Below are 26206 nucleotides of genomic sequence, written 5' to 3' on the forward strand. Positions count from 1 at the left end.
GGTCTCAATACATGGTATGATCAAAACCAAGGATGCTAAAGCCCTGCTATTGGTTGCCTTGCCTCGATGGCTAGCTAATGAGAACAGAGAAAAATCCATCCCCCAATTCACCGTGATACCTTCACCAGAGGCAGATCAGTACTGCAGATTGGCTTCAGTGGAGTAAAGAAGGGGAAGAGAGAAAAAAATAAATACAGACACGGCTTGGTGTGTAAGGGAAGAATAAGAATTAGGGTGAGTGAGAAATGGAGAAAGGAGAGAGCAAGAGATAGAAGGGAGGGAAAAAAATTCACAATGATGACACGTAAGTGCAAAGAGCGATAAGGATTTACTTTCAAAAGGACTCCCATGATCTTTTTTGATAGACCTGCAATTAAATCAAACGGATTGACTCGCATTGAGAACCAAGGCCTACTCCTTTAGTCAGATCCAGAGAACTCCAACCAAACCAGCTGTTAATTTAGGCTTTACAAGATAAAGCGGGAGAAATCCAACTGATGTCACCTAGGGCAGGGGCTTACATCATCTCTGTAAAGCAATCAACTTATGCCAGTTTGGAGAGGTAATCAGAGCACATACTGAGAGAGGAGAGGGAGTGCTCGGGGGAGAGAGGGGGGGTGGAAGAGAGGAGAAGGGAGACGGCTGAAGAGGTTAGAGAAGGAACAGAAGTGAAGAGGTAAGAAAACAGAAAATGAAAACTGTGTCCACTTTGAGGATGTTATTCTCTTACAAAGAAGTCACATTTATTTTCTCTGCATACAGATCTTCTAACTGCAACAATAAAAACTTAACTTTGAAACAAAAAACATGTTTACAACAAGTACATCACCAATTATCTCAAGAGGGCAAAGGATGAAACAGAGACGAGCTAGCTAGCAGCAAACAGCAGCTCTCTGGGCTGACAGCAGGGAGTGGAGGCAGGCTTCAGCTACCCCCCCCCCCCTTCCACACCACCCTGTAATTTCCCTGGAGGCCGGCCCAGACCTCTTCCCCATCCCCAGTGGCCAGTGCCACCTCAGCCGGGTCCTGCCAGCCGCGCTGTGGCTGCACCATAGCATAAGCATAGTAATTAAAATGGATATTTTTGCTTAGGGGAACAAGAGGGATTTTTTTTCCAAGCTCTGGGCGGAAGTATTGCAAGACACCATCCAGCCCACACTGAGTAAACCTCACTGATGTCTTTTTCAGTTGTGCATTCTGTGTTTGCATGTGTGTGGACTTTATGTCAACAGGGCACTATAAGGGCTTTACTTCCTCTTCTCAACAGGGTGGTGTGACACCAGAACGAAGGATGCAGAAGATAGCGCCTAAAAACCACACAAACGGGACCCCCCTTCCTATGCACACGTTGACACAAAGACTCATTAGCTCGCCATATCCCCCTGTCTTTAATGTCCTGTTTACAACACAAAACAACCAGATCAGGAGTGAAATCCAATCATGCAGCTTTGCAGGGCCCATCACGTCGGCCTCGCAGGAGAGCTGAAGAGAAGCAGGCCTTGTAGTCTCTGGACACTGTCCAAGGGAAACAAACCTCAGGAGTCAAACCAAAACACACATAAAATCAGAGTTAAAACAGCAGCCTCGATTCAGCCCGTCGTGACTCCACTAGCGCACACGCACACACCCTTGGCCCCTGGTTACACTGTGTGCACACAGGGATCACTCCAACTTCAGCTGGGCTTCTTTCGCATCGCCAAATGTTTCAGGGTTAGTGACTTTGGGTTTTTGACACAGGCTTGTTATGTGTGGAACACTCACACACACACACACACACACACACAGGGCACCTCCATGTAAAGGAGACTGCCACTTAAGCTGGACTCACAATCAGCCTGTGCTATCTTTAGCAGCTGGGCTAAACTGTTTAAAACGCCACAACAACTCCCCCCAAACCCTCTCAGAAAGCCTCCCCAGACTTCATATAAGACGGCCCTGCTCTTTGGCAGCGGCTGCCCACTGGCACCTCCCTCCATGGCCACAAGGTCACACGTTTAATTACACAGAAAGTAGTATACTCACCAGACAGATGGCAAGCAGGCCGTCTCTCAATTACTTTATGCCCAATTGAATCATTACTGGTGTTATTTGCTAAATTATGGTGCACAGAAAAAGTACCACAGATACTGGATTTGTGCTACAAGTGGGAGGGGGGAGGGTTACGGGGTCGTGGCAGTGCTAGGGCAGAGAGGCAGATGTGCCTCTTGCCAAGCAACTGTGACAGAGATCAAAAGGCTGTGACGAATACCAAGCGCATGACTGTGTTAGCTTTTGGAAAAAAATTGGAGTTTAATACCACAGTGATCAGTGCCAGACAAAACAGACCCTTATTTTTCTCGAAACCAAAACCGGTACAGAAACATTGGCCGATGTGGAAACAGTCGGCTCCCGGCAGCCCAGTCGAGGGGAAACCACACGACAAGGCCAATTTAAACAGTGAAGAAGTGTCTGTCTCTCAAAAATGAGCCAAGGAAAAAGAGTAAGGTTTCCCCCAGTTTTTCCTTTTTCCCTTTAGGACAACCAGTTTTGTCCTTGGGGAGCATCCAGAGGGGCTTGATTTCTTAACGAATAAAACCTCCACAACAGCAAGTGTGAGCGCCTTCATCTCAGTGTCCACCCCTGTCGATGCCTCACTCATCATTTCTCAGCTCCTCCTGCCAATGGCTTCTGTGAACAATTAGAGGTCGACTTTCCCAGCGTCTGAGACCACAGCATCTCAATCCTGGCCGGCAGAGCTGCAACAGCCGAACTGGCCAGCCAAGAAACACAGATTCCCTTCAACTTGAGGCTTCAATTTTACTATTTATTCATCACTGGCTGTCTGTGAGGACTCTTTCCTTTCCTGTTTATGATTTAACAGCACCGCATAGCTAAATAACGGCAAATTAACTCTGCTGACTGGACTTGTTAGTGTCAGAAAAAGAATGCCTTCAGTGAGATCATTTCTGAATGTTGACTCATTTACCAAAACTACCAGGACAGATGATGCTCAGGCCTACGTGACGATGATTCCTGGGCCGATTGGCTGCTTGTTTGAGTACATTTCGTCTCCATGATTACTGTCATATTAAACCTCCACTTAATACCAAATGTAAAAGCAAACTTGACTACATAATGTACAGCTGAGATACAAGTTTTGAAGACGACTTTCCTGGCTGCAATAACTTTTCCAAACAAGCCTCATAGCATGAAACAGAGAGGTAGTGAAAAGCATTTGTCCTACCAGTGACCGTAATAAGACTGGCAGCTCGCCACTAACGGGGAACAGTTGTGTTGAGAGGCACGTCTACTGATGTAAAATGATCTGTGGGAGCATATCGAAAACTTCCATGTGGTTATTTTTCTGAGTCGGGGTTAGGAATCGCAGAGGACTCTAGACGGCAGCCAGCAGTTGTTCTCCCATGGGGGCATGCAAGCATCTGGGAAGAAGCGAGCGAGTGGATCAGGAAAGATGATGACTGGATCTGCTTTTTTACTGCAGAGGATTTTCAGATTGCACTCAAAATGATCCCAAAGGCAAGTGGAGAAAATGAGAAGAAAGGGGTCCATGGAAGTTTCCCCAGAAGCCTCTGAGGGCTTACAGTAATGGCTCCCAGGCACATTTACCACCCCACTCGCTCAAGAGGACGGACGGGGGTTTCCTGTTCCACTTTCCAGTTGTGTGCCATTGCCCCAACTGAGAGAGAAGCTGTAATGTAGTTTAACACCGCAGTGTTCTAAATAATGTACCAAGACATAAAATCATTAACTGGGAGGAGTTTGATGTTTCTGAGTTATGATATTATGACCGGTTAGTCTGCATTCATAATTCTAACTGTTGTGTTATCATCCCATTTTCTTATTTCTTTCAATCAGGCAACAGATGTCAAAACAGTTAAATATCAAAAACTAAACTGAAGGCCATTACTTGTCCCTTTTTGTAGAGGTGCTAACTAGCCTATAGGTGCATTTTGACCAAGAGTTCCAGGGTCTTTTAGCCCCCAGAACTACTTTCCCCAGAACTAAAAGGTTCCTATGCCCCTATTGTTGTCTGCGTCTCGACCGCGGGCTGAAGTCCCGGGTAGATTGTGCAAATCAGGCCAGTGACGTATGGAGAAAAAAAGATTACATAAAATTAAAAAAGGTAAAATCTTAATTAAAAACTAAACTAGTATGCATTCCCAGGAACTCCCTCCGTTTCAACAACTGTGTAAACTCCACAAACACCGTTACGTTCAACCAAAAGTCCCAGGACCTTTGAAAAGTACTACCCCCCAAACAGGGGCTTTTCATGGGGGAGATTATCTACCCCTGAACTAAATTTAGACCCTTATTCCTCCGGTCAAAACGCACGTAGTTCAGGGGTAAAGTCCCTAGTTCCAGGGTAAAGTTCCTGCAGTCGAATAACGCCTTATGCCAGGTCTCATGGCTGTATTGGTAAAATCCTGACATGTGCAGAGTGGTTTCCAATTTTCCCAAAAGAGTTGAGATGCTGCCCTTGCACAGTCTTAGGTGTTTGATTCTTGGTAAATGCATTGGATTCCAGCTCACTCAAACAAAGCTTCAAAACAAAGCAACAAATCAGCTGGACTTTAAATATTTGCGGCGGTAAGACTTTAAGCAGAATTTGATAAGCTGTTTAATCTAGCTAAAGAATTTACACAGAATTCAGTGTTATAGTCTGCTTAAATTAAACAGACTCAAAAAAAAAGTAAGAGTGCTTAAATAATAAAAGGGCTTTTTAACACGTCAAAGCACATTACGACATATCCCTTCGGAGATGCCTGCTCAAGCTTCTAGAAACTTCAGCATGCATTCAAGTTAGTACATTTAGTACGATTAATTCAGTGTGTTGATAAAAAGCTGAAAGTTTTATCAGGGTTTTACATTCAAAACAAGTTCTCCTTTTATGTCAAAAGAGAAATGGTATATGGGTGCTTGTGCTCAAAGTCTTCATGTGTTGGACAGCGTGTCATGGTGCAATGAGATTTATAACAGACTGTGGTTTTCTCAACCATAGTTGTATTTTAGACTCTAAAGTCTGTCACATAATGTTTCCGCCCACAACACTATCTGATTGGCTAGATGTCACATAACGGTGTGATGTAACTGCACTGAACTGGTTAACTGTTTAACTCTCCTGTATAAGATTCTAAAAGTTTCAGTTTTGATTTAACATTTGTCCAAAGCCATTTCAAGGAAGTCTTGTGTTGGAGTTTTTAATCTCCCAAACTCTAAATTTTGATACAACAGTTTTTATTTCTGGTGGCAAATTACTCAAAGTAAATAAAAAAGTGCAAAGATGAGAAAATAGGAAGTATATCCAGTGCAAGGAGTGACTAAAAGGTGTATGCACAGGTGCACAAGGGGGGATGGAAGTGCACATTTATATGAATTGATAAGTGGATTCACAGATCAGGGCTTCAATGTCATTGATACAAAGTGAAAGTATCCATGAGGTCATATCTAAGACAGGATTTTATTTTTAAATTCTTCCACACATCTGGCTCGCTGACTCAATCCAAGCACCAGTGGAAAAAAAAGTTAACTTGAACGGAGGTGAGTCACTTCTTCTCTTTTCTGAAACATATTTCAGAAGTTTTTCTGCGAGTTGAATGAAATTTAATTTAGCCCTTAAAAATAGCTGTGATTTTGTCTCCAATCATTCACAGTCTGCTTAAGTGATTCAAATTGGATCATATCCGCGCAGACTTCCACGAAACACCATGTTATTGTCCAAAAAGTCACTATACTGTTATATTATGATGCAACTTTTGACTTGAACCCCTATCACACAGCATGTTTCAGCCTTAAGCTGCAGGACTGTAGTGAGGCATGCCCATTTGATCCTCCACCAGCACTGAACTCTAGCTGCTGCTGTATCCCAATGGCCCACACTTAACTGTGTGCCTCGCAGTCTGTCCCCAGCTGCTATACTACAGGCATGGGCTGCAGCTCTGGCACCTGTCTTTGACAAGCCGCATTCACACTGACTCTGGTTTCCTGAGGCCCGTTGCCTGGCAGTCAGGTGACAAATGCTAACACACACACGCTGCCTCGGACACGGACTGCAAAAAACGCATGCAACACAGCAATCCAAATCTACTGAACCGAGAGGCACTCAAGTGTGATACCAACCACTTAAAAAGCATCGGCATCATAGTGAGAGAGGTCTTACCCTCTGGTGTTTCTCTGTCTGATAATATAACCCTGCCCTGATTCAGGCTGTGGCTTACAGCAGTAAACCAAAGCTTACCTCAACGCCTCTTACCCGCCCCTACGCTCTAACCACTGTTTTTGCATACCGCTCAGCTTGTGTAACCGTTGAGTGGTTTTGCTCAAGCGAGACAATGGCTGCGTAACAGACTAAGCAGAGCGAGGCCATCCGATGTCAAACGCTCGCAAGAGTTGATAAACACAGTTCTGTTCACGCAAGACCAGAAAAACAGAGGAAATTAAGTTGAACGAGCTGAGGAGGTTTCTTGATTAGAAAATAAAAGGAATAATACATGAGGCTGCCAAAGGTGGAGGCAGACACTGTCCGAAAGGAAGCACTTCTCAGGTGAGCCAGTCACAGTACAGACAGCTATGCTTACCCAGTAAACACCAGCATCCAGACAGTAATTACAGCCTCATTTGAATCTCTCATAAGTTCACAGAGAGTATCAAGGTCACTCTGAGTGAACTCTACCATCAACATTAACACAAATGCTGTGTCAATATTTTACTGTTTTATGCTGCCTGCTTCCAAGACGCTCATTTCTACTAACATGACATTTAAAATGTTCCTAAAGACAATGCTTGATGGATTGACACAAGACGAATTAACTAGGTCTGCTCTTAAAGACATATAATTACGAGGACTTGCTACAACAGTTGCACGCAGACAAAGCAGACGTTTAACTTTCAGGGTGCCGACAGGACTTGATTGAGCTCTCGGTACTGCAAAGTATGCTGGTACTCACTCTGCAGGCCAGCAGACCACAGCCACGTTTTCCCCACCTCATTTGCAAAGCAATCCCGCTTCCCTCCCACTCAGTGCCCTCAGTGCATCTTTTTGTCATTTCCCTGTCTAAGCTCCATTTGTTTTGTCCACTGAGACGGCACAGAGAGGGGGAGACGGTGAGGGACCTGGTCTCAAGGAGACTTCTCCTCAACCAAGAGGCATCATCACATGCGCAAAGAGAGGAAAAAATATGCGCACCCACTGAGCCAACGCACACATTCACCTCTCTCCCCCGCCTGACTAATGTGCCCTGACACTCGTACATCACCCGTAAATTGGCCAAATGAATTAACCACGGCCCCTGCTTAGCTTTACGGGCTTTAAATGGATTTTCTCCTCTCCAGGTCTGCCCAATAATTGCATTTATCCATCTTGTTGAAGCCAGGTTTACACACTCCCAAAGATCATGCCAATCCCCGGATGCATTTTCCGCTCTGGTGGCAAGAGAGTGAGAGATTTGTCATCGGATCATAACAGGTAATTCAAACAACAATTAGCTCGGCGACTCCGCCGTATGTCAATGTCTGGCTCCTTGTTGGACAGGACCTTGGTTGGAGCGATGACGTGCCTTCTATATCCTCATCTATCTGGATATCTCTTGTTGTTGCCCTTCCCTTATGTCTCAGTGTGATAAATTGAGCCTTGTCTTACTTTTTATCTATCATCCTAGCCTGCAGGTTAAAACAGCAAACACCCACAGTAGGGAGGAAAGTAGTAGCTATAAGTCTTGTACTGTTTCATTGTCCACAAACACACATTCAGACAGAGAGAGCAGAGGCAGAGCTGTGAACACCGGCATCAGTGGGGGTCATCTGCACACTTGTGAATGTTTGAACAGAAGTGCATTAGACACTGGGGGGGGCCCAGAGGACAATTCAGCTATGTAAACATGCAGCAACTTCCTTCCCTCAGCTCCTCCAGGCCCTGCACTGAGACAAGCCACTGTTTAAACAGCGCACACAGCATTCCTGTGCCTGGGCCCCGGCCAGCTGCTGCATCCTCACTGCAGGCCTGCCCGACCGCCTGAGCAGAGACAGATACAGGCCTTACAACAGCCAGGGTCATCCACTACACACACAAAAGGGCTTTTATAGACATGCAAAGCTGGACTCTTCTGCTAGAAATGCTCCAAAGGGCTACGCTTGCTACTTCAATGCTGACTGCCAAAGTCCAAGCAGACCTCCCACGGAAAGAGATTAGCTATTGAGGCACCTGAAACCATCACGTCGCCAAAGGAGCCATCCTGAAATCGTACCCACTTGACGCCACTGTAATGACAAAGCTGGAAATTTATCTTTATTGATATTTCAAATATGCAAAGTGTGGTGGCCAATAAAGATAGTGAAGGCAGTAAAAAAGGAGATAAAGAGAGTCCTGGTTCTAAAGGGCATTGTGACATGCATCACATGACTCAAAGGCCACCTCTACTTTGGCCATGCCAGGCTTAAGCTCAACTTTCATTATGACTGAACAGGTTTCATTTCCAGGTAATATCTGAAATCAACCTTTGGTTTACATGCCAACCGAACAGTAAGTGTCTTTTGACAATAAAAATGTATAAGGTTGTGCTGTGTTGTAATAAGGAACATTTGAGAATCAATGACTCGAAGTGTCAAAGTGATAAAAAGAAGTCAAAGACCAGCTTTAAAATTGAGTGTTGTTAATTTTGGACTTTAATTTTGAAGGGCTGGCTCCACTCCACAGCGTTTTCCAAATCAAATAAAATGTAATCCCTTAACCCAACAGTTTTGCATTTGATAGTGTTAAAAAAAAGTGTCAAAGCTGTTGAAAAAGACAGATCTACAGTCATATTTCAACCCAAAGATGCTGCAGGTGCAAGAGAGAGATTTAAATTATCTGAATATCTGTACAGTGTCAGAGATACAAACAAAGACAAATCCTGACCAAATACAGGCTGAGTGACCACCAGCTAGCTGTAGAGATAGGGAGACACAGACAGACATGGCTGCCCAGAGAGGAGCGTCTATGTGCTCACTGCTCTAGAGGGGACATAGAGACAGAGATGCACTTCCTCCTCCACTGCAGCAAGTTGTCTTAACTAAGAGATTCCCACTACAGGGAAATTACTAAAATGGTACCAAACTTCCCAACATTAACCCCAGAAGAGAAACTGTCAGTTCTCCTGGGGGAAGGGTCAGCAGCTCCTCTGGCTGCTAAATATGTGTCTGCCTGTCACAGCCTGGGGACGCACCATCCCTAATATCTGATTTTAGGTGAAGGTTTTATGAACATACCGCATCAAGTGAGGACATTGAGATATGCTGTATGGGTGACACCATTGTTTTAATGCGTATAAAATATGTAATATATAATATGTAATGAATATATATGTAATGAATATATGCAATGTATGTGTATGAATTTTATGTGCTTTGGCAACAACATGTCTTTGTCCATGCCAATAAAGCAAATTGAATTGAATTGACAGAGATAAAGTGAAGAGAGTGCGCATTGCTAATGAAAACAAAGCGGTGAAACAACAAATCAGATGTCTCAGTATGTGAACTGTTAGTCTCTGTTTGGTGACTTTTTCTAAACTAGACTTAATCACATAGGGTATCGAAACAAGTTTAAAATTCTGTCATCATGACAACCCTGCTCAGATGTAAACACCATATCAATAAACTGCAAGATTCTTGTTCACCAACACAGTCAGGGTGGCTCGATTTGCATTGTTTTCCACTCTGACAGTGCTGCGTTTCTGTTCCTCCGACAGTCCATTTAGCGCCTTTGTATGTCTGTCTCTCTTGTCTGTCATTTCGTCACTTCTGGCAGGACACTGGAGGCCACTCACTCATTTCACCTCGGGACAGTTGTCCAAACAAGACACTCCATTCACTCTGACCCCTGGAGGGAGGGAGGCCATCCACAATTCACTCTCAGAGTCAATTTGTTCACTTTTGGAAATGACCCCGATCACAGCGGACACTGTGCCTTCGCACTTTAATGGAACGAATATGCTTTACTACGACTGAAAGGAATGATTTTAAGCTGAGACTTTAAAACTTTTTATAATTAATATTTTCAAAGGTTCTGTGAATTTGGCACTTTGCAAGAAAGACCAACTCTTGCTAATCTTGAAACTAGCTCATGCTAACCATAACCTTCCCCGTCATCTCGATCTATTTTCTGTAGCTGAAAGCAGCGCAGAATCACTGCCTATAAATGTATCATACAAAAAACTAAAACTCTGTATTTATAACACTAAGAGGAAGCTTCACACTCTGCAAAAACTCTGCAAATATGTGACAGTGGAACTCAAAATGGGCGTTTTATTTTGAAAGGACAGTCAGGACTTTTTATGTATGTCCATGTTTAAGTGTTTGAAAGTGAAAAAAGTCACAAGATACAAATTAAATTCTCTCAGGGCACATTTCTGCCCTCTTTTGAGATTTTAAGTAAACTTAAAGTGCATATAAAACCTAAATGGAAGAAAAAAGGGAACAAGCTGAGATCCTAAAACTTTTCACTTTGAGATTCATTCCGAGTTTTAGAAGTTCCAAAGCAAATATCCAAATGATTGATTTGAAACACCTTACTGAGCACTATTCATACACTGCAAACCATTTAAATCTGCACAACCAGCCATGAAAATTGAAGATGCATTTTGGGGCAAAATAAACACTCCATTACCTGCACAATGGTTGGCATTTGAATGCTGACGTGCTACGCGTAGGCCATGTGTGGATGTGACAAGCTGTTCACATGAAATGTTATCTGCTGCTGTACACAAGTTGACAGCTGTCTCTTCACAAGAGGCGTATTATTATTGCGTTTAAATAGGTTTCTAACAGCTGGTTAAAGAGCTAACATGGGAATTTACCCTTAATCTGTTTTCCACTGGAATTGGTTCATCAGCTAGAGGAAAAAGAAAGAAAAAAACACAAGAGGAATCTAACGCTGTTCCACACACAGCTCGCCAATCACTGTAAAGGGGTTACATCTTATTAGCCTTGTGCATTTTTGAGTATCTCGCAAACTATTTTTTTTTTTCCCTCGAAATCCCACCATAATCCGCAGATTAGTCGATGAATTTATTTCTGCCTTGCTCTCTAAACCCTCCCTCACCTTTCGCAGGCGGTATGAATCCAGCACCTTTAACGACAAACAACAGACGATCGCCTCATTAGTGGACTCACTCCGCTTCCCAAACACCACATAATCGAACACACACACACACACACACATACACACACAGCCCTTGGAGCTTATCCTGCTACAATTAAAAGTTTAATTAGTAGATTAAAAATACATTGACTGGAGTTTTATCACCTAAACTCCTCTATTATGTTGAGCACACACAAAGGGCCTCCTTCCCATCTGAGCCATTTTAAAACAGATTATCTGCATTCAGACATTCCCGAGCCGACTTAAAGACTGGAGATACAAACTAACTCCTGAAACATAATATTATATGCTGAGTTAATGTTGAAGCGACATGAAGTTTGATAGCATTTATAATAAATTAAGAGATATAAAAAATATACCAGAGTTTATTTTTGTTTGTTTTGGGAGCTTGTTTTCTATCACTTCTTGTATATGATTCATGTGTCAGAGCTGACAAAAAAATATAATAAACAAGTATTTTTAAAGATTTAGCATGAATGAAATTCTTCTTCTGTGGTGTGTTCCGTAGCATTCTAACCACATCCATAAAAAGGGCTGTGTGTAACCACAGGTTTCACTGCACACTGGCAGGGCTAGTCTTATCCAGCCCAACATGATCATTAAGAGGCTGTGATGGCAGTTGTGGCACGCCTCCCTGCATGCACACACACACAGAAACACACACGCACACACACTGCTGGAATAAAGAAAAACTGGTGGAGACTCGAGCACTATCATTTGGTGTAAAAAAAAAAAAAAAAAAAAGAAAGGGGTGAGAGGGGAAGCTCCTTCCTCAACGAAAAGCTGTCACGGCGGTGCACTTTGACCCTTCCCAAACACACTCCACAATCCAAACAGAAGGCCAGCACCACCAGATTCCTTCAGCGTCACAGCGACCCTCTCACACACAGCTTCTACAGCTGATTCTGGGTTTCTATGTGTTGTTTTGATGACGATTAGGGTGGGAAGCATGCAGAGCAACATGAGGATAGTGTTGGCTGAAACTTGCCTGCTCACAATCTGTGTTTAATCCCTGCTGGGTTTTATTTATTTATTCTTATTTTTTTAAACCGGGAGATAAATGTGAAGCCTAGGGGCACCATTGTTTGGACATCTAACCAGGAACTGTCGCTGCTCTCATTGCCCCGGCATTAACAGCAATTATGCGCTCTATTCAGTACGGCTTTTGTGCGTCCGACCCCCTGCTCCCCCCCCTCACTCGCTCTCTCTCTCTCTCTCTGTCCTCTCTCTCTCTCTCACACACATACACACAGTCCGTAACACACATTTCCCGCTTCCCTCTGCACCCTCCCAAGCCCATGTTTCCCCTCCCACCCTGCTACTGTGAACTCATTTGGCTACTGGAGCACTCTGGTCCCATTATGAATGAACTTACAGAAATGTGCACATGCAGGCGAGGAAAGAGAAAAAAAAAGAAATGCACATACCAGAAGCATTTCTGGTGCAATACCAGAGCTCAAACCATTTTGCACAATACATTGTGTGGATTTTATACCCTCAATGTAACTTAAACTTACTTAAATCAAAGGTTCTGTGATTTGGCACTTGCAAGAAAGACCAACTCTAGCTTATCTTGAACTAGCTCATGGGAACCATAACCTTTAAATCGAAACAATGCAAAAAACAGAGTCATCGTGATCTATTTTCTTCAGCGGAAAGCAGCGCAGAATCACTGCCTATAATGTATCACACAGAAACAACAAGTCTGTATTTATAACACTAAGAGGAAGCTTCAACACTCTTCAAAAACTCTGCAATAATGTGACAGTGTAACTCCAAATGGGCGTTTTATTTGTAAATGACAGTCAGGACCTTCTATGTATGTCCATGTTGAAGTGGTTTCAAAATGCAAAAAAAAGTCACAAGATACAAATTAAATTCTCTCAGGCACATTTCTGCACTCTTTTGAGATTTAAGTAAACTTTCAGTGCATATAAAACCTAAAAGGAAGAAAAAAAAAAGGAACAAAATAATGACACCCACATTTGTTTATGAATACAAATTTAAATGGTGGCTATACGTACGTACACACACATGCACACAATAATTTAATTTCCATGTTTGAGGGAGCCTCAAGCCCTGTGGGCCAGCAGCAGAGCAAGCCTATATTTAACAGATGACAAAAGTGCATTCCAGATGTACAGTACTATCTTTGTGTGCAGCTCTATAGAAATGCATGGGAGAAAGAGGCAGCAAAGGGAAAAGGGGGTGGGTGCTGCTGGGAGTGGGATAGTGGTGGTGGTGGTTGTGGTGGTGTGGAGGGTTACACCTGGGGGCTGTGGGGGGGCACCAGTGCAACAGCTGCTAAACTATGCCTGTCTCTCTCTATCTCTCTCTCCTCGTCTCTCCTCTCTCTTCATCTCTCTCCTACTCCAGTCTCTCTCGCTCTCTCTCTCTCTCTTTCTTTCTTGCTCAGGCGCAGAAAAAGCAGAGTGTGATGGCTCCCTGACAGAAACAGGGATGTGAAATGAATTACCATCTGATAATAATTTGCTTTAAAAAATAAATAATACATCAAAAAGAGAAAAAAAAAAAGGAAACATCCAGGCTGTGCTAAGGACTAACAGGCCTAATCTGTTACACTGAAGTCCAAATTAGGCATCAGATTAGCTGTCATTACATTAAAAACAATGAAGTCAATGATTTAATTGAAGAAAGGTTCAGCCCCAAACCAGACTTGACTGCAGCTGAATTTTTTTTTTTGCTACACCCAAACCAAGCTCGCTAGACGCCACCAGGGAGCCACGACTCCCTCTGCACCAGTTAAACATCTGATTAGAAACACACTCACAAACTGACTCTGTTTTTTCTGTTTGGTGTTTCAAGCAGTGACAGATCGATGAGCGTATGTATAAGCTCTCACACAGCTCAGCCTGCCAACGTCATCAGCAGCACAAGACAATTAAAGCAGGCTGAGCTGAGAGAAATATATTTATATGTCTCCTTGATAATATTTACTGCACATATCTTTTCCATTCATTCACCAGATACAAAACCTACTGTACTCCCTCTGCCTCTCTCTCTCTCTGAGTCGTCCCCACCACCACCACCACCACCACCCCTACATCTGCGATTCATTGACTTTACAATTTACCACATGTCGAGATGGGAGAGGTCGAGCCTCCATCTGAATCACGGCACAAATATGCGAGTGATTTATTGTTTTAAAAACCCCGGGCCGATTTAGTGCAACTCCACTTTCCTGAGCATTACTCCTATTGGCAGACCATGAACAATTACAGTTTGGACTAATTAAGCTCTGAGAATGTGCTGCGCACCGCTAATGTCTAGCAGGCCCCAATTTTAGTTTAATGGTGCCAAACTTTGCTTCCCAGTCCCCCCTTCTTCAAACCCCCCCCACACCCACACCCACCCTTTCTCTAACTTAACTCCTCAAATCCAAAGCAGATTGTGCTTTTTATGACTGTTTATTGAGTCGAGGAAAAATAGGGACCTTTTCTTTCCCCTCTCCTCGCACAGGATGAGAGGAGCAGCAGAGAGGGAGAGAGAGAGAGAGAGAGAGGAAGAGAGGGAGCACAAAAAGGAGTAGTGGGAGGGAGAGAGAGAGAGCGAGCGGGAGCAGCTTCCGCCATACTTTGTAAACAAAAGTGATTTGCAAGACAAAAGGAGCGCAACCTTCCGACTAAATTCAGAGTGCATTTTGCAGCTAGGGGCACAAATTGTGGCCGCGTCGTGCCACCAAACCCCCCGTGGACACCAATTAGGCCCCATTAACATGTAAAGCCAATTTGATAAGGTGTGGGCCCTATCCCTTAAATCCGCATTAAACTATCTCTCCTCTTGTCGAAGCCAAAAAAAAAATCCATTTACAGCAGCCGAACACACATAATCCATATGATATACCATTGTTATGCTTATGCTGCTGCCACGTTAAGCGAAGATACTGTCTGTCTGTGCCAATTACAACAGATAAGGCCCGAGCAATGTGTGCACGTGAGCACAAAGGCAGCAACGTTGCATTCACTTACTGCATGTTCATTACAATAATCTGAGCAGAAAATCCTCCATTATTTTCTCCCAAAAATCAAAAATGATAAAGGGGGGAAGTCAGCCCCCGCGTGAAAGCGGATTTATTTCTCCGAAAGGTGAGTCTGCAGCAACATGAGCAATCCTGGAAGTGAAACAAAGAGGGATAAGGGGAGAAAAGCTATTGTTTCAACCACACAAAGCCTTTCCAGCGTCTTGTAGTGGAATCGCCACAGGTTCTGGGAGCGTCTTTCTTCACTCTAAACACAGCAGTGGATGCTTGGTGTTGCATTTTCACCCCCCCCCCCCCCCTCTCTCTTTCTCAACCCCCCTTCCTTCCACTGTCTTGTTCTTTTTTAAACTAGTCGTAATTATACGTCGAAACTCAAAACCTCCGCCAAAAGTCTCCAGGCTTGGAGAATTATGGGGCCAGGGGTGGCGTCAAATATCTTAACATTCATAAGTCCGAGAGGCAGTAAATAAAGCCAGTGGATTTACGGCCCTGCAGCCCCCCGATGCAGGAGAGCCGGCCGCCCAGATCCCGCTCTCCCTCCCTGAGCCTCTGCGGTCTCTTAGACCTGTTGAGGTGTGATGTTAGCCCACAGCAGCAGAGTTAACCCACCGCCTTTTTTCACAAGACCTGTGTAAGCATCGGCAGGAAACAAAAGGTAGACAGAGAGAGGAAGAGAGGCAGAGAGAGAGAGAGTAAAGAGGGAGCAAAAAAGGATGGAAAAGCAGGGTGAACTGGGCAGGCCACTTCTCCAATTCGACCTGCACCCAGTGATCCAGCAGGCCTTTGTGTGAGGTTTAGGGAGGTGGAGGAGGAGAGGAGGAGAGAAAGGCTTTTTAAAGCCTGGGCACAACGTCATGTCAAATTGCTAAATGATGCTAAATTGTGAGCCTCCTTGGGCTGAGGTGGTAGGAAAAACAAATTCTCACTGATTATGGCTCCCAGAGGTCAAACAAATTATGGTAGCCGCCACATGCAGTATTTTTTTCCCCATCTCAAGCCATGTTTAAAGAGAAATTTAGGAAACAAAGCAGAATGTCAAAATAGATTGAATTAGAGATAAGTGACTGAAAAAAATCTGAATTTGTGTGGATGTTTGCCCCCAAGACAAAATGACATTTTTGCCTTATAAAATAAATAACTTAAATAATATAATATCCAAAACAGAAAAAAGAGATTTAAAGGCCTTAACTTTGAATATGACATCCTAAAAAAATAAAACAGCAGCAACATCCGAAGCAGGAGACACAGAAGAAGAAGAAGAAGAAGAAGAAGAAGAAGAAGAAGAAGAAGAAGAAGAAGAAGAAGAAGAAGAAGAAGAAGAAGAACGAAAGGCAAGGCAGCGAGAATCAAAAGGCTCAAAGACAGAGAAAAGAGCTCATTGCAATAATACGAGCAGTCATATTCAGCACCTCACATGACATGTTAGGGAGCAAGACAGCTAATCAATGTCCAGGTGAATTATTTATGCCAGCTTTAAGTCTAATACATTTATATTACAGCGACCGCTGACTTCAAAGCTCTAATGGCTGGACACACAGGGCGCTGCAGACAGTGGGGGCCGAGGCTCACCGCAAGCCGAAAAACTGTGTTCTTCCACAGTCGCTGCTCAGGTACATCTGTGGGTTAAGGTGGAATCACTGTAGTCATCTAATTTGCTGATAAAGGCCTCGACATAATCAGATATATGATGACTTATTTATCTGGTTAACAAAGAGGTGACAGAGAGAAACATCAAAAATAAATCAGGTAGCGTCAGAACACTCTCAAAATATTTTCAAAAAAGATCTCTGCTTTTAAATTACTGCTGAAAATAGTTCCTCAGGTGCGAGATTATAAGGGCAAAGGTCAACCCTGGTCTCGCCGCAGCATCCTCCGGCCATGCTCTACAATTTACTGCTTTCCTACCTGCTGCATAAGCACAATACACTGAACTGAGCGCTCCACGGACTGTAACAGAACACAGCGCTGTGGTAGCCACAAAGAACAAACTACAAACCTCCCTGCCACTGAAACAAGGAAGTGCCTCAGCTCAAATCATGTGTGTTGTTGTCAATGAGTGTTTGTGTCAGCGCTGATGAGAATAATGAGTGACTAATTCCAAATACCAGCCGGTAGCGTTAACAAGGCCGGCTGACTAAGAGGGAAAGAATGGCAAAATGTTCTCTTATGAGCATATGCCTGGAATGATCAAATCTGTTCAGCTATTAAACACACATACACACACATACACACACACGTGTAAGCAGCACAAATAATTTCAGGTGAAACGCTGGGTGATCATGTGGAACTCAAAGGCAGAAATTGTGTCACACACAAAAGAAGGCATTATGTGTCAGGTGTGCATTTATAAAAATAAAAAAAAATCAGGTGAGGAATATCAGTTTCGTTAGCCGGAGCTGAGGTGGAGGAGGTGGTGGTGGTGTTGGGGTGGAGGGGTCACATTTCCTAATGCCTGGTCTTTGCCTTAACCTTGTAAAATGAGATGACAGGTCCTAAAGTGCAGACTTGTAATTGCAGCCGTTTAAAACAGGGGGGCAAAAAAACACCCGTGGTTTGAGAAAATTATTCCGCTTAAGGATTGCACATTGCCCACTGGGACTAGCGAGGTGCTGAGCAAATGAGTAAGTGTGCATAATTATAGCATGGCTGATTGTGTCTAAATAACATGAATTTATTATAAACATGGGTTTACATAGCACATGCTTTTTTTTTTTTTTTAAGGCAGTGGTTTCCTCATTAGAAGCAAATCTAATGCACATGCAAAGTATTGCACAATCATTACCATTCAATAAATCACTATTTTGGAAATACATAACAATTAGAAATAAACATCATTGAAGTGTTAAAAAAAATCCCACTTTAATTCATGCACCTTTTCTCCCTATTGCCTTAACACGTTTTGACACATGCAAATCACTTTGATAAAGCTCATTTGCATATTGATTTTATTTGTGTGCCTTTACATTGTATTGCAAGCGTGCAGCGTGTCAGAAAGTCAGTGTGAAGGTCTGAATGCTCATGCAGCTCGTGTTAGAAAAAAGGGCATGTTTGATGAGGCTGTGCAAACAGGAGCCAAGTGCATTATTCAGTGGGTTTAAAAAAAAAACATGCACTTGTAGCGTTGAATGCAAGCACAATTATTACATGTTTATTATGTTAATACTAATTATAACAATAAAAGTCATATTTCTTGTTTTCGGGGGTTAAATTTTAAAAGTTCAGAAGGTGCAAAAAAAAAATCTCAGGTGCATGTGAGATTTTTTTTTTTCCAAACATATCCATCATTTATTATTTGCAACCATTCAGAGTTAGCATGCTAGCAGCCGTCCACACAAACACACAGGCTGCTGCTGCTGCTGCCGCTGCAGGCGGACATGCATGCCATTGTACTGTACACTTCCATGAAGCTGTTGCAAAACTTGGCTCTACATTTTTATCTGCTGCACTTTCTATGTGACAACTTTCCGTCTCTGTGTGCCTCCGTGTCCACCCGGTGTCTGAGAGAGAGAGTGTGTGTGTGAGGAGTGTGTGTGCACATATACAGTTGTAAATAAATGAACTTACTGTGCGTGCTGTTGGAGAAAGTGATCCATTGGGAAGGTAGGGGCTTGTGAGATCGGGGATCATTATAAATGGATAGCCCGGGTACGGTGGGCTCTTGAACAGCCCTCCATCTTGCCTTTTCGCAGCTAACATGGCGGGGGGGGAAAAAAGAAGAAACTTTTTTTATAAAGTGGCCTTGTTATTAAGTTTATTATTATTATGCCCCCTTCTCCACATAAGAGGAGCAAAGAGATATCCCTCCGCCGGGCACATGTAATGTCACGGTGCAAGGAATTAAAGAAGAGAGGAAGAATAAAGCAGAAACTCACCCTCCTCTAAACTTTCTCTTGTTTTGTCTCTGAAAGTTTCAGATCTAGGCGGAGGCCGTCTTTCCGCCTTGAAAAATGCAATGAAACACAGGGATTGCGTTAAAGTTAACACCACGGTGTTATGAGGGAGATGGTAAAGTTTCTTTTTAAAGTGTTAACATGTCACAAACGTTAGGCCCCTGAGTTAGACGTTAAACGTCTCCGCGTTTCAGTGTGCAACTTACCTCTGAGTCCGACGAGCTGTTTTGATTCGTTTCCGACTCGTTTACGAGAGAAGATTTGACATCGGCTAAATCCCTTTCTGCCGAGGAGTTCTCCGAAATTTTCTCTTCCTGCTCCCCTTCGTCTTTGAAGGAAATCATTTCATCGTTTGCACCCAGATCGTCCCCTCCACCGCCGTTGAGTTGCGGCATTTTTTCCCCTCTGCAAAAATTCTTCTCTGTATTTTTTAAGAAGGGGGCAAAAACACGAAGTTTTTAAAACCCCTTGATCTCGGTGATCTAGAAAGTCCCGAGTTTAAGTTTAGGGGGGTCTTGTATTGGCGTTTTCCAAAAAGCTCTGGCCGGTTGGTAGAAAACTCAAAAAAAGAAGGGGAATCTTGGCAGAAAAAGGAAGCCGGAGAAGGAGCCGAGCCGCTCGGATTGAGTGAGTTGAAGTTGGTCGGAGTGGTTTTCAGTTCAAAGGCGGCGCTGATTGACAGATAGAGAGGGATGGAAATAGAGAGAGTCTGGATTCAGGATTATTGACAGGGAGAAACACACAAGAAACTAATGAGATTCAAACAGGGAGGGACTTGAAGTGACGTTTTCATAAATAGGAGGAAAAAAGGAGAGAGAGAGGGGGGAGAGAGAGAGAGAGAGAGAGGGAGGGAGGGAAGGAGAGAGAGAGAGAGAGGACTGCGGAGAAAAAGCATGTGAGGAGGAAAAAGGCAGTTTGGGAGCAGGACAGTGATGGTAAAATAGGAGGAAGATGGGAAGTTGCTAGAAAATGTGGATTAAACGCACATATGGGCGGTCTCCTGGTGAGGGGAAATAAAAAAAAAAAGAGGAGGGCACTTCCTGAGGCTGTTTGCAACCAGTTTGACTCCACCAGTCTGTCACACTGGGGCCACATTAAGTCACATTACAGCTTAAATTAAAGTTCTTCTTCACCTATCCTTCACATTAAGACTCTATAACCTACTTTTCTTTTTCTTTTTTTTTTGCTTACTAAATACCAGAGGCCAATCAAAGCAGAAGAAAAGCTTTTTCACTCCGAGCTTGTTTTCCAATTTTACCTGCTTTGTCAGTTCCTTTAGATCTATTTTTCATTATATTAGATAATGTTTCCTCAGATCTATTTTTTGGGACGGAGGGTGTTATTGCATCCTGCTTTTCTTGACAGGTGTGATGTCCTCTGGGACTAACCTGAATTCCTCACTGGCAGCACAGACTGCTTTTTCTTTTTTTTTTTTTCCTTTCTTTTTTTTTTTTCCTCCCTCAGCAGACAGACTGGACACAAATAACTGATGCAGATTTGGAGGCTCTATTTCTGTGTGTTATTTCCTTATAGAAATGCAGCTATACTGAAATAGACATGCGAGATAATGCGTACTGTATGAAAATTGGAGTTTTAAAAAAAAAGAGTAGAATTTGAACACATTAAATTGCCTTAGATTGTATATTTGTCCGTACAGTGTGTGTACACAAAAGCTTGCTTTGCTCTTTTTTTGTCTCCTATTATTCATTTTAAATGCATACCACTTATTAAAAGAGGTCAATAAGGCATTTTTAGTGTACCGTGCACCTTATTAATTAACTATCATGTTTTAGAAATTGAAAAATATATTAAAGAAAAGACAAAAATGTTAAAATGTGGAATTTGAACAATTCCCTGTGAGTTAAAACAGGTTAATTATGGGTCATAAAAAAAATAATACATCATATTAAACTGCCGTTCCTAACCTGAAATGTAAACAAAAGCAGTAGGAGAGGAAAACCTGAGTCTGTTTGTGTGTGGGCCATGATGAGCTCAGTCCCCCTTATCTCATCAGCTCAGGAAATGCACTTTCTATCACAGCCCATATTTGATGCAGCAATCACAAAATCAACAATGAATTTCAGATGTGTAACTGCGAGTGAATGGAGCTGAAACGCACACACGCAGGTGACACTTACACTCTGTTGCAACACGGCTGGCTCCTTTCACGCAAAATAAATCAGTGTAAGATCAAAAGGAGACGCAGAATAGCTGATTAAAAAATATTGTTTCATGTCATCACGCGGTTAGATGCATACAACCAAATATTATGACAGTAATTCCTCTGTTTCTGCTCGTGTCAGACAGCAGTGATGAGGAATTATGTGCACAGTGTAAAAAGGCTTGTGAAGCTGCACACAGACGCATCTACACCAGGCAGCACCATGAAAGCAGACTATTCTGCTCCATGATCACTGATGTGCTTTATCTGGATGAGGTGAGAGCAGTGTGTGTGTGTGTGTGTGTGTGTGTGTGTGTGTGTGTGTGTGTGTGTGTTTGAGAGAGAGAGAGAGCTGGCTGCAGACCAGGCAGCAGTGTTAGGGAGGAAAAAGGGGGATCTGCGTCTCTGGTTCTTTGCCGGTGGAAGAAGAAGAGGCACCCCGCAGATCAGGGCCACTCCAAAAACCGAACCCCCACACGGACCAGACCAAAGCAGAGGAGCTCCAAGCTGGCCTCTCCCCGGATCGCCTCAGCAGGCACCTGAGAGTGTACCAGGGAGGGGAGTGGGCTCTGGCAGCGTGTTATCATGCCTGCCGTTGGGGGGACACCTGCCTCTGATGATTCTAATCTACAGGACCCTTTAATAAGATGATGATAGGCTGCAACACCACCGCCACCGCTTTTTTGTTGCTGTTATTTATATTGTTGTTAAGGGCTTTTGCATGCTCACCTCTGCTCCCCTTGCAGATGTGGTGTGTGTGTGTGTGTGTGTGTGTGTGTGTGTGTGTGTGTGTGTGTGTGTGTGTGTGTGTGTGCAGAAGGGGATTGGCTCATCCATGCACGTCCATGTGTCAGACAGTGGAGGAAGTCAGAGGCGGCATCAGTAGTGTGTGATCTCAAGAATGAAGATCTCTGCTGTGTTCATCTTCACTGATGATTGATTCTGACCTCTGCAACAAACAAGAAAATTCAATCAAATATCTCTTTCTCTTTCCTATACATTTTACACTTTAAATAATGCATAACACTGTGATACTGTGCTCTATTGCGATTGTTGTACTTATTATTGCTATATCAATATATTGTATTGTACTTTAAATGCTTCTAGGAAGTTTTTCAAAAGTACACAACGTTTTCAGTCTTTTATTTCCCACTATGCATGTGTCACTTATAACTGCATCTTTTGTGCTATAATTAAATATAGGGGGGAAAAAAAAGCTGAAATAAAGACACTGAAACGCCTTATTTTTTACACTAAAAGACATTGAACAAAACATATTTACAATATGCTGAAAATAATTTTAAAAATGTATTTTTTGTGTCTTTCTGGCTTTTTTATAATTCAACAAATATTTTACACTTTAAAGTGTTTTTCATTGTATCCGTTTTTAACTGATTTGAATGAGTCTGGAGAAATAGTACCTTTAAATGTGGAATAATTTAAGCGTTAATTGATAGATAGTATGCTTAACAGGTTAGAGCTGCTACTAAAAGGGGTGTGTTCGGAGAGAATTAGTGGGTCATGTGATTTGAATATGAATGGATAATAAAATAAAACAAAGGCAGCTAATTAAATTAAGCTATATGTACTTTTTAATACAAAGTTTACACACAGTCAGAGTATTTTTTTCAGAGCAGTGATTTTAAACCGATCCGCTCCTCGTCATGAATTTTTACACACATGACTGTTTTCATTGTCAGCTTTCACTTCATTTCTGCACCCACATTATGTGACCAAATGTCTGACTCCAGCACTCATTCTGACACAATTAGACAGAGGAACTACCTGGTAAAATAAATACACACTCAAAGAAACTGTTTAAAACAAAAATCCTCACACAGAGCACCAAACTTCTGTGAGAAACCACCTACTTTTCCTGCCAACACCTTCATTGTTTCATCTCCAGTAAGGTAACAGCAGCACACGGCGAGCACACATCCTCTGTGTTTGCAAACAGTTAATTACCCATCATGCCTCCATGTTGCCAGCCACACCAGCTAAAAGGTCCCTCATTCCTGATTAACATATTACCGCTGGACATTTTCTTGTTTTTGTTTTTTTTTGTCTCCTCACAAAAACATGCTTGTTCTATGGCAACTGTGGTTTGATTTATTCCGGTAATGACGTTTTGTTTGCTTGATAATAAGTGAAACTTAACATTTAGCTTTAGTTGCATTTAGACGAGTGCTTTTCCTCTCTATTGTTCGGAGAGATGCTGTTAAGTATTTTGGCATTTATCGTCAGCACAGCTCATATAAATTCTGTCAGCGGGTTAATACTGTGGTTAGCCATAATTACATGTATACTAATGGTGCTCATCAGAGTTTGGAATGAACAGGATGGAAAAATAGACGTCTGATTTACCTGATAATGAAAAGACTGTTTCATGCTCTATATTATTCATTAGAGTAAAAGCAAATCAGACTAGAAACATTCTCATCCTGTGCTTGTATTTTGTGTTAATGTTTTTTTTCTTGAATAGTGTACTTGAAACTGTTATTAAATGGAGTATGTCACTGTGTACATGTACAATCATTCTTTTTAGAACTATATTAACTACTCAGAGGAGGGAGGGAGGCTTGGGATTTGTAGTCGTTACATCAAGACACAAAAACATCTTATATGAAAGGTGTCTTTCTTTATGAATGAGTAATTATATATGAGTTGTGTATGTACTATAGACGTATATTCTGTTTTCCTCTCATTGTTATCAAAGAAAGATGCTTTTCTGCTCCTTTGCCCCCTCCACGCTGTAATCATTTGACACAATAAGACCATAGACTTTATTGATACAAATACAAGCTTTGTATGCCAGCAGTGCATTCTAAAGTCCTTGAATTTAAAAAGAGTGGTATGTTGACCAAAGCGTAAAGGGAGTCTCTATATGTAGGGAGTGTTAGCACTGACAGCAAAGCACATGCACAGAGGAAACAGTGTTTACGCTTACTAAAAGTCAACAATATCTGAGGTTCTACTTTTTCAAGAGTGCATTAGCATTGAAGAGCACCATATTCGAAATGTTGTCAACACTGAAATCAATTTAAAATGCAGGATGTTTACAATTCAAATCACAATGAAGACAGTGGAAGAAAGGGAATAATAGAAGAGTGAAGAGTGAGCCACATTCACATTTAACTTCCAACTATTTTAGAATCAATGTTAACACACATGAATGTGTCAGTATGAAAAAATTCCAACAAGAATTTTTATGAGGTTTAAAGTTGCAACAATAAAAAAAAAAAGGTTCAATCTCAGGATGTAGAGAAGTTTTTTACCTCTCAGTTGTACAATCAGAGATTTCACTCTGGACACTACATGATTAATGTATGCACACTGCTTTATCGCAGCACTGTATGTATTGGACTCAAACAGGAGCAGAGCGTCTCCATCCAAGCAGCATCGTGGGAACAAGATCAGGCCACAGCTACGTGAGCCGTCTCCCGTCGCCTCCAAAGCAAACAGCCCAGCGCTTTTCAGAAACGGACGCGATAGTCATTAATCAAAGGTCCCGGGGCAGGCAGGCCGTGAACTCTCTAAACATGGAATCCACCTAAGAGACTAAGGAAACCTGCAGACAGTATGGACTTGGCTTGGTGAAGATCTTGGGCACAAATGGCGCTAACCTGTCCATAACGGCTGCGTCTCACACAGGGAGGAGAGCCAGCTGCTGTTGGATTGTAAATGTTACTTAAAGGTCAATGGTATAGACGTCAGTGGGTTAATGGTGTGGGTCATATTTTCCCACTTCCTTTACAGGTGGCATAAGGGATTTTTGAGCACTGATTTATGTCTTGATTGGGAGAAAAGATGGTGTGTTTGCCACTGGACCTCCTGTGGACTCGTGCAATGAAATGCTGAGTATAATGTTGGTGTTGCATGCAGAAAATCACTGGCAGACTTTAAAACCAAAACAGAAAGCTTACAACCCCTTGTGAGAAAAAAAAGAATCTCTTATCCCAGTATTTTGGGTCATGTTTGAAAAATGTTGAATGGTGAATTTCAGATCTTCAACTGTTGAGCAATTAAAGCAAAAGTCAGACAAACATGTTCCTTTTAGAGAATCTGCCTCCAATTGACCCTCTCTTATGGCCTTGTGTGTGGGACGCATCACATATTTAGGGCTCTTAATGGGGAGAAACTTTTTCTTAAGAGAGTAAAGGAGCAACAGCGTCAAACAGGAAGCAGGAGTGGTTATTGTGACAGAAGAGAAAGAAGGAGCAGGCTCTTCTTAACGTTCCAGACAATGGCGAGCATAATTAAATCACGGTGAGGGCGAGTTGACCTTTGAGGGGGCCTGAATTAAAGGGTCAGAATGTGCATGATGGAGGCAGGTTGTCAATGTATTGTGCTTTTTCTATGTCTTAATTGACTTGCGCATTTATTTTATCCACAGCCATTTATCCAGCTTTAAGCACCAAATGAAATCGTATCATATCGATAGAAAAGATAATATACCGTGCTGCTCCGACTCACAGAAGTGCTCCTTGAATTGCAGCGCACAACACCCTGTTCAGGGCTATTTTTCAATGCACTTTAGTTCAGTGACTGACATTGTATTAGGTTTCAAGCATTTATCACACATTACATTGTGATCTTCATATGAAATAAAATCAAACTATTGAGAGAAATGAAAGATATAAGAGAGAAAATGAAGACTTTTTTCCTTTCACCTAGGTTTTGGTGCTCATTCACTCAGTTGTAAAGAGGCTGTTTTTCCTTAATTCTATAAATGATTGGAAAAGCTTAAGCACAGAGAAACAGTTGCATCTTCAACGCTCGACATGCACACTTATTAACGAGTGACACAATGGAGCCGCGACCTTGTCTCAAATGAGTTTCCTCTCGGTGCAAATCAGAGCAGCGCCGTGTTCATTTGGCGATGTTTTCATTAACAGGATAGAAGATGAGCCCATTAATGAGACATCTGCCTGCGTCTTCTTTTTTTTACAATACGAGTCAAAAGAAAAGGTAAATATGAGCCAAGGCTGAGTTGTGAACAGGTTATAGCTGATGCAAAGGCT

General features: G+C 42.5%; 1 protein-coding gene across 23 annotated transcripts in view; it reads right to left on the reverse strand.

Annotated features, from left to right (window-relative positions):
- tcf7l2 (transcription factor 7 like 2) overlaps nt 1–19989 on the reverse strand; it is a 96163-nt gene extending 76174 nt beyond the window's left edge. For 4 of the 23 annotated variants that reach the window (XM_034708424.1, XM_034708422.1, XM_034708412.1 and 1 more), the window contains exons 1-3: nt 19231–19986; nt 19007–19073; nt 18699–18823 (exon numbers count right to left, since the gene is read on the reverse strand). In XM_034708424.1, the coding sequence (XP_034564315.1) occupies nt 18699–18823; nt 19007–19073; nt 19231–19419 (381 nt within the window). In that variant the 5' untranslated portion in view covers nt 19420–19986. Of the gene's footprint in view, nt 1–18698; nt 18824–19006; nt 19074–19230 lie in introns of all 23 variants that reach the window. The other 19 variants (XM_034708429.1, XM_034708425.1, XM_034708435.1 and 16 more) reach the window with 8 other exon arrangements.
- Nucleotides 19990–26206: the final 6217 nt, after the last annotated feature.

The sequence above is a fragment of the Notolabrus celidotus genome, chromosome 18, assembly GCF_009762535.1.
Source record: "Notolabrus celidotus isolate fNotCel1 chromosome 18, fNotCel1.pri, whole genome shotgun sequence".
Taxonomy (NCBI): Eukaryota; Metazoa; Chordata; class Actinopteri; order Labriformes; family Labridae; genus Notolabrus; species Notolabrus celidotus.